The sequence below is a fragment of the Callithrix jacchus genome, chromosome 14 (assembly GCF_049354715.1).
Source record: "Callithrix jacchus isolate 240 chromosome 14, calJac240_pri, whole genome shotgun sequence".
NCBI classification, from domain to species: Eukaryota; Metazoa; Chordata; class Mammalia; order Primates; family Cebidae; genus Callithrix; species Callithrix jacchus.
In genome coordinates this window covers 60,577,091-60,590,933 of record NC_133515.1, presented here as the reverse complement: position 1 = coordinate 60,590,933, position 13,843 = coordinate 60,577,091, and the positions used below count along the sequence as shown (strand labels likewise).

Below are 13,843 nucleotides of genomic sequence, written 5' to 3'. Positions count from 1 at the left end.
CTTATTTGAAAGATGACACTGAAATACAAGCTTGTGGATATGTCTTTACTTTTCTTTAATGATGTCAACAAAATAATCCTTCACATATCTCCCTTCACTAACATTGTTTTGTTAGTAAGCTTTACGCTCAATATAATGTTTTATGTGAACATTAACAGTGAGTATAAGTAACGGAGTCTGAGCACATGCAAATCCCAAGTTGTAATCCTACCTTGGGAAAGTCTTTTGGGCTACAAGCCTGGTTCCCAGACAGTAAAAATGTCAGACATTGTGAATCCCTCAAAACTCTTGATTTCCGACTCTATTTATAATGTCCATTGGTTAGGGAGATTTAGAAATGGTATAACTATATTCTGGATTTAATAAACATGAGCTAGCTACATCAGAAAATATCCAAGAATCAAGTCACCAAGCAAGTTACTATTATCAACTTCTATGACTATACAGAATTTTTATAACGTTAACACAAAATAGGGGTAAACTATAGAAAACAAATAAAATGTATTACAAACCATCATGGCGGTGATCCATATTACAGCATGACCTATATCATAAGCATTTGTTAAAAATCTTGGGACTAACACTTGACTGCTTCCCACTGGGAGGTTCAAGCTTCTCAGAATTCTTGTAAATATCTTTAAAAAAAAAAATTAAGGATATTTACAGACATAAAAATAATTCTTTAACTTAGTAAGTACTGTATATTAGTGTTACTAAAGATACTCTCATTTTATCACAAGGGTTTTTAAGTAGAATTACATAGTATTTAATAACTTTATTCTTTAAAAATTACATATAAACAGATGTGCTGTATGACATTCTGAGGTCACAGGCACATGGACATAAAGCAGTTGTGTCCATGTATCCAAAGAACAGACAAATGTTGCATTTATGGTTAAATATAAAAAGGCAAAAACATACACACTATGGCTAAACATGAAATATTTTGACTTCTTTCCTGTCCCAAATGCACAAATAATTTTTCCTAAGCTCCTATTCCATGTATGCAGAATAGCACCAACCTAAATTCAAGTATCTTCTAGCAGATTGCTTTCCCCCTCAAAATTTTAATGTGGATTTGATTTTTTTCCCTAGAGAATCTGTATTTTAGTCAGTCACTTAACAATTATATTTTAACAAAATTAAATTTAAATCCCAAATCTATCATTACCAATAGGTAGGGGCCCAAAGGTGGGGAAGGACAATTTCTCTTCCTCAATTAGTTTCTAATGGCCAAACAAAACAGGAAGAACGCACAAGCAAAAGCGAACAGAGCATTTCTTTTCAGCTACTCCCCAGCTTCGCTCTAATGTAAGTGTGTGCATCAGAATCACCAGGAGATCCCACCCCAGCACTACTGAAACTCTAAGCACAGTGATTCTACTGCCAAGTGAAGTAATACTGAACATGCAATGTTAAGAAGCACTATACCTCAAGCATCTAACTTTATTTACTCTAGGAAAATAAATAATGTGATCTAAAAAGTGGGCAACACTGTGGAGTACCAACCAATTACAATACACAAAATCCATTGGAAGGTACAAATGTACGATGCTCTTAATAATACAGTGAGTACTTTACAAATTACTGTCACTCATAATTCATGTAATCCATAGGAAAAAAACACACATTTATGATAGCTTAGTATGTTCTAATTACCTTCTGAAAAGGTAACTGGACCCAGCCATGTAAATTATTTATATATATTTTTAACAATGATCAAAGAAAATTTTACGTACCACTTGGAATTAGCATAGAAAAAAACATTTCTTCTTTATGACATAAAATTGTTGTTCGTGCTACTGTATTTATGTTCAAAATGTTCTGTTTTTGAGATGGAGTCTCGCTCTGTCACCCAGGCAGCTGGAATGCAGTGGTGCTATCTCAGCTCACTGCAACCTGAGCCTCCCGGGTTCAACCTACTCTCCTGCCTCAGCCTCCCAAGCAGCTGGGGTAACAGGTGCCCACCTCCAGGCTTATTTTTCGTAATTTTTTTCCCCAAAAATGTTCTTAATTACCTTTGGTACATATGGATCCCAATCTATGTACCCTATATTATCTGTAGCCAATCGAGCAAAGAGATTTACTAGTTGCTGAAAGTAAACAAAAAACACAAAGTTAACACATTTGTTGTTTTTTAACCGTCATAGTCACACCCCTCATCCATTTGTTCTTTTCAGCAATCATTAGTGCAATCTACTTAAATATATAGTTTGACTTAAGTTTTTTTAAAGCCTCCAAATTTAAATTGATTCATGTCACATATTTAACTCAGTTGCAGTTAAAATGCTTCTGAAAAGGAAAATGACAAAGCACCATCCACAATGAAGACAGAAAAGGAAATTTTAATCCAACAAATATGCAGAAAACATCCACTATATGTCCAGCACCATGATAGCACAGGTACCAAACAAAACAAACAGGATCTTACATTTCATGCATTTTACAATACATCCTTACACTCCTAAATATTGATAAAACCAAAATAAATGTATACTGTTAGAACACAATAAAATAACATAAAATGAAAAGAAATTATCATGACATGGCTAACAGCCAATCCTAAGGAACTTCAAGTTACTTGTCAAATAGGATTTATCTTCAAATTAAAAAGTATAGGGAGAAAAAGGGAATACTTACCCCCTCCCACTGTGGGAGATTTTGCACTGAAACCCAAAGGCCAATTAATTCATCAAACCAAAGTCTAAAGAAGAAAAATGTTATGAATAGGAAGTGATTTTAGAAAGTAGTTCAATGCCAGGTATCCTTTGTCTTTTTTACATTATTATTCTTACTGATGACTACATAACTAGAAGAAATAATACTGAAAGTTACAAACTTAATAAAACAAAGGAGTATTTCTTGTCTAAATATTCCTTTCCTGATTTATGCTAAAAAATATGATCTCACATATTAAACTCCTGCTTCATTACTAAATACTGTCCATTCCTATTTAACAACTGTTTTCAGTTTTCTACTTCCTTTTCCCTGCCTTTCTCCTTTATCTGTTTTCCTGTTATTACCTCTTCTGGCAATTCTCTCTTTCTTTTCTCTTAATTTTTTAAATTAAAGCACTCATCTTATTTGGGTGTCATTCAAGTGTTATTCTCTCTTTACTTTCTATCTTATGTTTAACCGTTTCAGCCTTAACATACTTGAAGTATAGGCCAGGCACAGTGGCTCACGCCTGTAATCCAAGCACTTTGGAGGCCGAGGCGGGCAGATCACCTGAGGTCGGGAGTTCAAGACCAGCCTGACCAACACGGTGAAACCCTGTCTTAAAAAAAAGAAAAAGAAAAAAAAACATACTTCAAGTATAATAAACTTGAAGTACAACACTAGCTGAGTTTGCAAAAAGATTTTTCTACTTGTTATTGCTTTACTAGCTTCTTCGTCTGTATTTCCTGCTGTATTTTTAGAATTTGTCAAGATACGCATATACTTACTTAAAACCTTTATGATGAAGTTCTGGAGGAAGGGAGGTAGGAAGAAATATTTCAAAATAAGTGATGGCCTTTTGCATTGTTACATCAAAAGGGCACATTAAAGGTCGCCATTCTTCTAGCATCTCAGAGGTGGCATCTGCTGGAAAGTATCTAATAGAAAAAGGAGGTTTTCATGTATCTGATCATTGGCTAAAAGCTCTACAGCAATATATAACTAACCAAAAGGCCGGGGAAGGAGGAGAATATATGTCATAGGATTTAACACAGTCTACAAATGTCCAAGCAATTAAACATTTCACAACACTAAAATAAATTCCCCAGTCAGGCACACCGGTTCATGCCTGTAATTCCAGCACTTTGGGAAGTCAAGGTCCGTGGATCACCTGAGCCCAGGAGTTCAAGACTGGCTTGGGCAAAATAGTAAACCCCAGTCTCTACAAAAATTGCCAGATGTGATGTAGTCCCAGCTACTCAGCTGGGGTGGGAGGATCACTAGAGCCCAGGAGATCGAGGCTGCAGTAAGCTAAGATTGCGCCATTATACTCCAACCTGAGAAACAGAGTGAGCCTCCATCTCAAAAAATAAAAATTTCCCCATCCTACTTGGATAAATTCTCCTCTTGTCTAAGGGAACTTTTCTAAACACTATGAAGTTGATAAAAATCACATAAAATCCGAGTCACTCAAATTACCTACAAAATTAAACAGGATATTTGTTTTACTTCCTTTGTGCTATGTAACAGCAATCGGAAAAAAGAAAAAAAAAACTTGACATAAAGAATCCAGTCTAGCCAGGTGTGGTGGCTCACACCTGTAATCCCAGCACTTTGGGAGGCCAATGGGGGTAGATCGCGAGGTCAGGAGTTAAAGACCAGCCTGACAAACAAGGTGAAACCCTGTCTCCACTAAAAATACAAAAAAATTATCTGGGTGTGGTGGTGCATGCCGGTAAATCCCACTACTCAGGAAGCTGAGGCAGGAGAATCACTTGAACCCAGGAGGCGGAGGTTGCAGTGAGCCGAGATCACACCACTGCACTCCAGCCTGGGCAACAGAGCGAGACTCTGTCTCAAAACACACACACACACACACACACACACACACACACACACACAACCAAAAACAAACAAATAAAAAATCCAGTCTAAAAAGGAAAAGGATAACCAGTAGATGAGAAAGAGAAAAACAACCCAGCAATCTCTAGGCATGTTGGATAAACCATTTACCTTCCTTGGACCAAAGTCCTTCCCTATAAGAGAAGTCTACATGCTGTGATATTCCATAACTGTATGAAATGGGCAGGAATGTCTCTGGAGTAGATTTACAAAATTAAAATCCAAAATGTGCATATACACACAAAATGAAGGCAAATAAAGAGGACACATGTATAACTGCTAAATACACCTTAACTGGTTTATTTTATTCCTTTTTTTAAAGACAGAGTCTCACTATGTTGCCTAGGCTGTCAGCTTCCCAAGTAGCTGGTACTACAGGCAAGCACCACTGCACCCAGCCTTAAGAGGTTTAAAATATGACTAGCATATGAAAAATTCTGATTCTTCCCAAAGAAGTTAGGAAACCCCTTCAAATACACCCATAAGCTTGGCCCACACATCCCATTATATCTTCATATACTTGAGTTAATTAAAATCATATTGCAATCTTCTATGTGAAAAATAAACTTACATGTCTAATAATACTTCTCTTGAGTTCACAAAGTGTTTATGTGCCAGGTCCCTGTGTAACAGGTTGGAATTTCAAAAAAAAAAAAAAAAAAAACAACCCATAACAAACTATGCTCCACCTTCAAAGATCAATATTAATTCCACTTCTTAAGTTTTCTGAGTCAATTGTTAACCCTGTAATCCACAATAAAAACTTGGGAGTTCTCTGAATTACCTATGAACCAGTAAGTACTGAAGTGATAATCAAGTTTCCAGTGAGGAAACACATGCCAAGAGGGTAACTGCCTCCCATAAAATGACACTGTTCATTGCTGACTTATGACTCAGGGTCAATCTGAAGTCACCTGAGAGACAGTTATCTCATATTCTGAAAATACATTTGCCCCACATTAAGTAATACAGAAGGTCAGCAAGAAATACCTGATTTAGTAAATATGTATTTAAAATTCATATAGCAAGCATATAATGATTTTTACCAAAAAGGATTCACTGATTCCATACCATCTAAACAGTCTTAGACTTACTTGATAACAATAAAGGTTCAAGTACATAAAACTGAGCTTTAATTAAAACTAAGATAACCCAAAAAATAATAATTAAAATTAAATTTATCCATGCTCATCTTTAATCATATGAATATGATAACTGGTTGGTAGTGGTGGCTCGCGCCTATAATCTCAATGCTTTGGGAGGCCAAGGTGGGAGGATTGCTTGAGGCCAAGAGTTTAAGACCAGCCTGGGTAACACAGCAAGACCCCACTCTCTACAAAAAATATTAAAATAAAAATGAAAGATTATGGGATATTCAAAGTTACATATTCTACTGAAACAGAACATAGTTGAAAAAACTTATGAACCACCTTCTTGGCATTACTCATATTTTCTATCTGAATAAGAAATAACAATTCTCTAGGAAATGCTTCCAAATAAAGATGATTATATGTTAAGTACGGTATTCTTAATTTATAATGGATGACTTTAAAATTTCTAAATTTCTAAATGAAATCTGAGAAGCTCGGTTCATGAACTGGAAATGGTATGTTGTGCTCCGTGACTAACATCACAAAGTCAGAAACTATTTATACTTTTCATTTCCTCTTGAAACCATACTAAAGATGTGAAAAAGCCCACAGAAACAACAAGAGGCTTTATAAATTGAGAAGCTACTTACGGTCGGCAGCTTTTCACGAGTGTTTTGAGAATATTTTCTACAGAACTGGAGGGGAAAGCCATTTGATAAATTAGATTAGTGTATTTTAAGAACACATCTAATTCAATTAATAATCTCTAAGATAAGCTCATACATTCAGATTATTATTTGTTTATATGTAATAACTAAGCCTTCCCTTTCATACAGACAGAATTCTCTAAACTTCTTACTCTACTCTTTCCTTTGCCCTCATTTCACTGTCTCTGGTATGAACTAAAGAAAAAAATGTTACACTGGGGAAAGAACAAATTGTTTTCAGTCTTTACAAAGTAGGCAGCAATGACTATACACCATACTTATCAACAGAGTGGCTTAAAGCTTCAAATAATTTTTACTAAAATACTTTTATATCAAAACACAAGCAACAGACATACCAAAATCTGGGTGTTTCCATCAGAAATTAGCTTTCACAACCAATTGATGAGAGTTTTCTAACCCTCCAAGGCACTTTACTGCCAGCAACAATTATCAATAAGAGCATCTCTTTGAGCAGGTACTTATAAAGTTAGTTGAGTAACATTTAAAATTATAACTTACTTTCCAACATACAGTTGCCTAAAGTGAATGTAAAAGACCAACACAAAAATGTGTGTATGAATTTATAATCAACATTTCTGTTTTAATGAAAAGGCCAATGCGTACTGGTTTAAACACACGACCAGGATGGAGTATTTAAATATTTACTACTAGATCACAGTCAAGTGGTCAAATGCAAACAAACAATACAAACAATGGAGCACTAGGTAATTTTGAACTGGAATTTTAAAATACATGTGTGACTACTTACAGTATGATATGTTCAAGTAAAAAATAAAATTCCCCAGATCTCAAAAACATTTATTTATTTATGGAAAAACAGTAACTTTCAGGCAATGTCTCCACCTGACACTTTCACATTAAGCTTTTTGAAATTCTTAAGTCCAGAAATCTATCCAACTTCTCTGAAAGTTTAGGAACTAATATGCAAAGAAATTCCAAGGAATAACAAAAAGCGAACTCATAAAAAAAAAATCAATCTATTATGTAACCAAGAAAGAAAACTATAATCTCATTACTTAGAGCAGTGGAAATCCTCTTTAATTTCAAAACTACTCAGAGAATAATTACCTGAAGAGGCAACCAGGCTACAACTCATGAGATGACTTCTAAAATAAAAAAGAAACCACGCAGCCAAAGGGTCATCAATAAGCACTGTCTCTGATCATGAGAGGGAGGTTCTACTTTTTCTCACAAAAAGGCTAAGCAATTCAAAAACACAGTTTAGAGAACATCTAAGTTTGCCAGTTTAAAAAAAAAAAAAAAAAGAGCAAAATAAAATTGAAAAAAAAAAAAGGGCAAACTTCTATCCAACTACATTTAAAGCTCCCTGAAGACCACGGCTGTGATTTTTATTTCTGGGCATTTCCAAAGTGCTTATAACAAGGCTATCTGCTCATATATATCTATACTTATCTGTTGATTTATAATACTCAATAAACACTTTATAACAGAGCAACAAAAAGTATAGATCTTGGGTCTTCTTTTAGTTCAGATTGAAGAATCCCATTTAGTAATGAAGTATAGAATTAAAACGTAAAGTTTAAAGAGCCAACTAGTTTTAAACTACATGCTCAATTTACATGCAGATTTTTAAAAGGTAATTCTACAATTGTTAATTTTTATCATGAAAATGAACATAAGGTATATAATTGTATCGGTCCTAACATTCGTGTTCTCATTAACATTACATTTATTTTATTGGTTCTGTGCTACACTACACAGAAAACCTGCTGTGTAGAAACTTTGCTATACCAACATACTTTCGCGTAATGTAAAAAATGATTCTACAAAGGAAGTCATAAAAGGCTGCAAAGCTACATGTTTTCTCCAGTTCTCTTCACACTTCAGAAGAATAGGAAGTTAATTATAACACTTGATAGAGTCACTTCACTTATTAGAGGATTAGGGTATGTGGGAATGTAATTTAATTAATCTAAATAAAGTCAGTTTCAACCCCTTCTTACATATAAGGCCTGTACCAATGGATTGATGCTGTTTATCCAGGAAAGGGTACAATCTCTCTAACCTGTGATATCTGTATAGTGACCTTTTGTGATTCTTGTAATCTCTCAAGATGAAGGGAACAATGTTTCTGTTTAAAAATAAAATAAAAGGTTAAGGCTAGATGCTACTAGACTATATTTCACTAATTTTTAGAGTGAGTGAACAATCACTAAATACTTTCCAACTGCTGGAAATGTATAATATTAAAGTGATAACAATTCAAAACACTTTTTCTTTTTTAAATCAAAAGGGATCTACAGAGTGACTAAGCTTTGGAAGGGTTTTCTCATACCCTATTTCCTCTTTAAAAAGATATGTTAGGTTGAAAAAGAAAGCCACAGGAGAGCGTATAATGGTTTACATTTTGGGCTTGGAGTCAGACAGATCTGAATTTGAGACGGTTCTGCTACTTCCTAGTTGTATAATATAGCTCAGTTTTTTTCATCAATATGAGCAATACCTACCTCTCATAAAGCTGTTACAAAAATTAAATAAGATAATGTATAGAAAGCAGTTATGTGGCCCAGAATTAAGGACAATAAATGTTAATTATTATTTCATACTCAGCCATAATAAATGTATTCTCAATTTCCTTAAGAATTAAAATGTTGTGCTTATTTTGCTCTTACATTGATTCCACTGCCTCTGAGTAACTATTAATTTACAATTTAGAACATAACATCAAAATAGGAAATTCCTTCACAACTGTCACCTTATTATTAAAGGTAGAAAGTGAGTTCTTGTCCCAGTTCTTAAGCTTTTATTCCAGTTTCAACCAATGATTATGTGTCAATTTTCCTCTCTGGACCTCGATTTCCTTAGGATGACATTAACAAAGTAAACGTCAAGTATTAGCAGATAAGCCTGGGGAAAGCCAATAGCCTTAGCCTCCAGTTACTGAGAGAGTTAACTCATATAAACTTGGAGGTTTATGCCTCCTGCCTCCTTGGCCTTTTTAGGACAATATTCACTTCTAAACCAGAGAAAAGTGTAGCAAATGATAACATTCAATGTGAGAGTAAACTAGACCACTCATAGCAAGAAGCACTTGCAGCTACACTTGACAGTTCTTGAACTAAAGTTAAACTTTAGAATAATATTTGCTTTTTCATAAATGAACTGGTTAATTGTACCAATGGAATATTCCATATATATATGCCTTTATCCACTTAAAATTTAATGCTACTTATACAGTATGTTTTTCTTGAACCTGAGCCAAACCCTTCATCTAGAAGTCAGTTTTACTTCCTTTCTCTATATCTAAACAAATCCACTATAAGTTAGTTAAACATTATCCATCTCATATCTAACCTCCAAAATCTCATACTGCTCAGTTAAACTAGCAAGTAGTCATTTTTCGTAGCCACTTCACTCAAAATTAGGGCCAAGATAATTTCACCATAAAGAAAGGTATAAATAATAAGTGCAACTTTTCCCTTACTGATGCACATTAATGTTGACTTTTCATTAACATTACTTTTAAAAGGTATACCTGTACGGCAAATGTTAGGAAATTATAGTAATCCTTACCACTCATGTAAAAAGAGCATGCATCATTGTTTTAAATGACAATAAATAAGCCTGATCAACTTAAAACTAATTTTTAAAACTGCTCTTAAAAAAGATCCGTTTTTAAAGAAAGATCATTGTAGCACAGAAACAACTTTTACAAGAAATACTATCAAAATCATTAATAAAATTTTGTTAGAAAAAAAATTTTTTTTTTTTTGAGATGGAGTCTCACTCTGCCCAGGCTGGAGTGCAGTGGTATGATCTCGGTTCAATGCAGCCTTCCTGGTTCCAGCGATTCTCCTACCTTAGCCTCCCAGGCAGCTGGGATTACAGGTACATGCACCACACCCAGCTATTTTTTAGTAGAGATGGGGTTTCACCATGTTGGCCAGCCTGGTCTTGAACTCCTGACCTCAGGTAATCTGCCCGACTCAGCCTCCCAAAGTGCTAGAATTACAGGTGTGAGACACCACACCCGGCTGAATTTTGTTAAAATTTTTAATTTCCAAATAAAAGAACATTTTTAAAAACAAATAGGTTGTTCTTCAAATACTACCTTTAAAAATCACTGCAAATACCATATTAATCATCACGGTTTACAACCATAAAATCTTTTAAATTTCAACAGTTTCTCAGAGAAATTACTCTCATCAATCGATTATCGTACCAAATTTTGTAGCTAGAGTTCTTCCCTGAGCTGCTGGTAGTAATTTAAACTCCTAAGTATCGTCACATGTGCCAAGAAACCCCAAACAGAGGTCTGGAAAATGTAGTTTCCATGTGATAAGCGCAGGAAGCTCAGGACCAAGGATTTAACTGTATCTTAAAGAGCACCAATTCAAAAGGATCTTTGATAGATCGATAGAAAAACAAATGCCATAAACAAGTACCAGAAAAAGAAAATATCAAATTTCTCCAGAGGCTGAAAAAAAAAAAAAATTAGAATACTACTATATGATACCCTTAGAACAATATATATAAAAGAAAATACTTTCAAACATAAATTTAAAAAAAATAGTAGGCCAGACACAGTGGCCCACGCCTGTAATCCAGAACTTTGGGAGGCTGAGGTGGGTAGATCATGAGGTCAGGAGTTCAAGACCAGCCTGGCCAAGATGGTAGAACCCCATCTCTACTAAAAATACAAAAATTAGCTGAGCATGTTGGCGGATGTTTATAATCCCAGCTACTCCGGAGGTGAATTGCTTGAACCCAAGAGGCAGAGGTTGCAGTGAGCCGAAATCGTGTCACTGCCCTGCAACCTGGGTGACAGAGTGAGACTCTGTCTCAAAAAAAAAAGTAGTAAACAAGTTATATAGGCCCAAGCTACTCATGATGCAAATATGAAAACCTTTCCTACCACTCACAAAAAACAAATTAGTGGTAATAAAACTAAACAAACATCCGGGCACGGTGGCTCACACCTGTAACCCCAGCACTTTGGGAGGCCGAGGCGGGTGGATCACTTGAGGTCAGGAGTTCGAGACCAGCCTGGCTAACATAGTGAAACCCCATCTCTTAAAAAAATAAAATAAAGCTAAATAAACAAATTTATATACACGTAGTAATTGAAATATGAATTGTTTGTGCCCATTTGTAAAATCACATCTATGTATAATTTCTCCCACATTTTGTTAATAGCAACACCATTAGTGTGCTTCCGAAACTATAACTTACAATATGCTACTCAAAGTAGATGTATTGGACATTGTTTTATGAAATAAAACCGTGTCCTTAAGATTCAAAAGCTTCATTTATGAAGTAAATAATAATTCTTATATCACTAACAATTCACATTCATCTCCTTTTCAATTTTACATCTTCTATTGAATAAAAACCATTATCAATTATTTCTCCAGGAGAAAGTAGAGTGAGATGAGAATAAAGAGACTAAAAATGGTCTTTTGCCCTTGAGGCAAAGAGAAAACTAGAAGGAGGAAGTAAGAGAGAGAGGAGGGAAACAGGGAGGAAAAGGCATGAAGAGGAAGGGAAAGGTAAAGAGTAAGGGAAGAGAGCAAAGTTGATAATCTTTGCTTCAACCAATAGAATTAGCTTTTAAAATCGTGTTGAAATACATGCCACTCTAAGCAGCGATTTCAATAAGGACAAAAACATAGGGCGTATGAGTTTAAAATTTGAAAGACAGTTAACAAATGAAGCAATCTTTCACTTTTGATTATAAAAATAGCATTCTAAAAATAGTATGAACACATGCAGTCAGCTGACGCAAGTGTTTCAAAATGTGGCAGAATATATCTAAGATGAAAAAACTCAAAATTGTCAGAGTAGGTAAAGAGGTATAGGTAGGTTACATGATTTACGAATTTTAATTTAGAATAATTACAATTACAAAATGAAATGCTGAGTCTGTTAAGAGTTGAGAGTCAGTGCTGTGTTTCAGTCACAACGTCTCTTCAAAAGATCAAGAACTGCTATGGTAAAACTTTTAAGGACAAGGATTATGTGACATTTTAGGAAGAGACATGGTAAAGGTAACTAATAAGCACTGACTGACCATACTAATAGGAAATTTCCAGACAAACAGCTCTTATCACTGAAGAGGAAAGTCATAGATATATATTAAGGATCACACAGGACTTTAAAAGCAGCAAGTGCCTTTGCAAAGGTAGACACTTAAGGCAGGAAAGTAGGACGATTGGTTTTGAAGCTGTAAGTAAGAAGACATACTGAAGAACAGGGTATCACTGAAGAAACTGCTTCACCTCCTCCTTTCATTTACAAAGTACTTTCAGAGGAATTATCAGCCAAGAAAAATCTCAGAAAGATAACTGCTCTGAACACAGTTCAAAGGTCCCTGAGATCTATGAAAACGGAAAGCCTGTCTATGGCCATACCACCGTGAATGCGACCACTCTCATCTGAAATGGTGAAGCCAGTGAGCAATTCCCTGACCTCATTTTTTTTTTTTTTGAGACAGGGTCTCACTATGTTGCCCAGGCTGGAGTGCAGTGGCTATTCATAGGTATGATCCCACTACTGATCAGCACAGGAGTTTTGACTGGCTCCGTTTCCAAACTGGGCAGGTTCACCCCTCCTTAGGCAACCTGGTGGTCCCCCACTCCCAGGAGGTCACTGTGATGCCAAACTTAGTGCGGACACCCAGTGGGCATAGCGCACTACAGCCCAGAACTCCTGGGCTCAAGAGATCCTCCCATCTCAGCCTCCCGAGTAGCTGGGACTACAGGCATGCGCCACCGCGCCTGGCCCGACCTCATATGTAAAGAAGACTCAGTCAAACCAGTATAGGTCATGGTCTCTGTGGCAAAATAACACCCAAAAGGAATCTTTGCAAACAAAGCTTTCATATTGAATTTTGAGTTTTAATAACAAATATTTGGGTCAGGTGTAGTGGCTCACGCCTATAATCCCAGTACTTTGGGAGGCCAAGGCAGGAGGATCACTTGAGTCCAGGAGTTCAAGACCAGCCTGGGCAACAGTGAAGACTCTGTTGCTACGAATAAAAAAAGTTTAAAAATTAGCTGGGCATGGTGGCACATGCCTTTGGTCCCAGCTGCTCAGGAGGCTGAGGCAGCAGGACTGCTTGAGCCCAGGAGGTCAAAGCTGTGGCAAGCCAAGATCTTGCCATTGCACTCCAGCCTGGGCAACAGAGCAAGACCCAGTCAAGCAAGCAAGCAAAGAAAAGAAAGGAAAGAAAAAAAGAAAAGGAATGAAGAGAGAAAGAGGGAAGGAGGGACTTAGTTTATAAGAAAAAGAAAATTAATACAGGCTTAGAGAATAATGCTCTTCAAAAAATGAATATATAAGTATATGACAAATGACTGTAAAAAATGAGAGGAAACAGCTATTTAAAACTGAAGTGGCCAGGCACAGTGGCTCATGCCTATAATCCCAGCACTTTGGGAGGCCAAGGTGGGTGAATCACCTGAGTTCAGGTGTATGCGACCAGCCTGGCCAATATGGTAAAAC

General features: G+C 35.9%; 1 protein-coding gene across 13 annotated transcripts in view; it reads right to left on the bottom strand.

Moving 5' to 3' along the window:
* Window positions 1-13,843, bottom strand: part of PSME4 (proteasome activator subunit 4) — a 109,413-nt gene that overhangs the window by 70,157 nt on the left and 25,413 nt on the right. For 4 of the 13 annotated variants that reach the window (XM_002757750.6, XM_035272595.3, XM_035272596.3 and 1 more), the window contains 5 exons: window positions 6,302-6,346; window positions 3,447-3,596; window positions 2,641-2,704; window positions 2,019-2,093; window positions 513-635 (listed from right to left, as the gene is read on the bottom strand). In XM_002757750.6, coding sequence (XP_002757796.1) covers window positions 513-635; window positions 2,019-2,093; window positions 2,641-2,704; window positions 3,447-3,596; window positions 6,302-6,346 — 457 coding nt within the window. Of the gene's footprint in view, window positions 1-512; window positions 636-2,018; window positions 2,094-2,640; window positions 2,705-3,446; window positions 3,597-5,131; window positions 5,183-6,301; window positions 6,347-8,405; window positions 8,472-13,843 lie in introns of all 13 variants that reach the window. The other 9 variants (XM_035272593.3, XM_035272590.3, XM_035272591.3 and 6 more) reach the window with 4 other exon arrangements.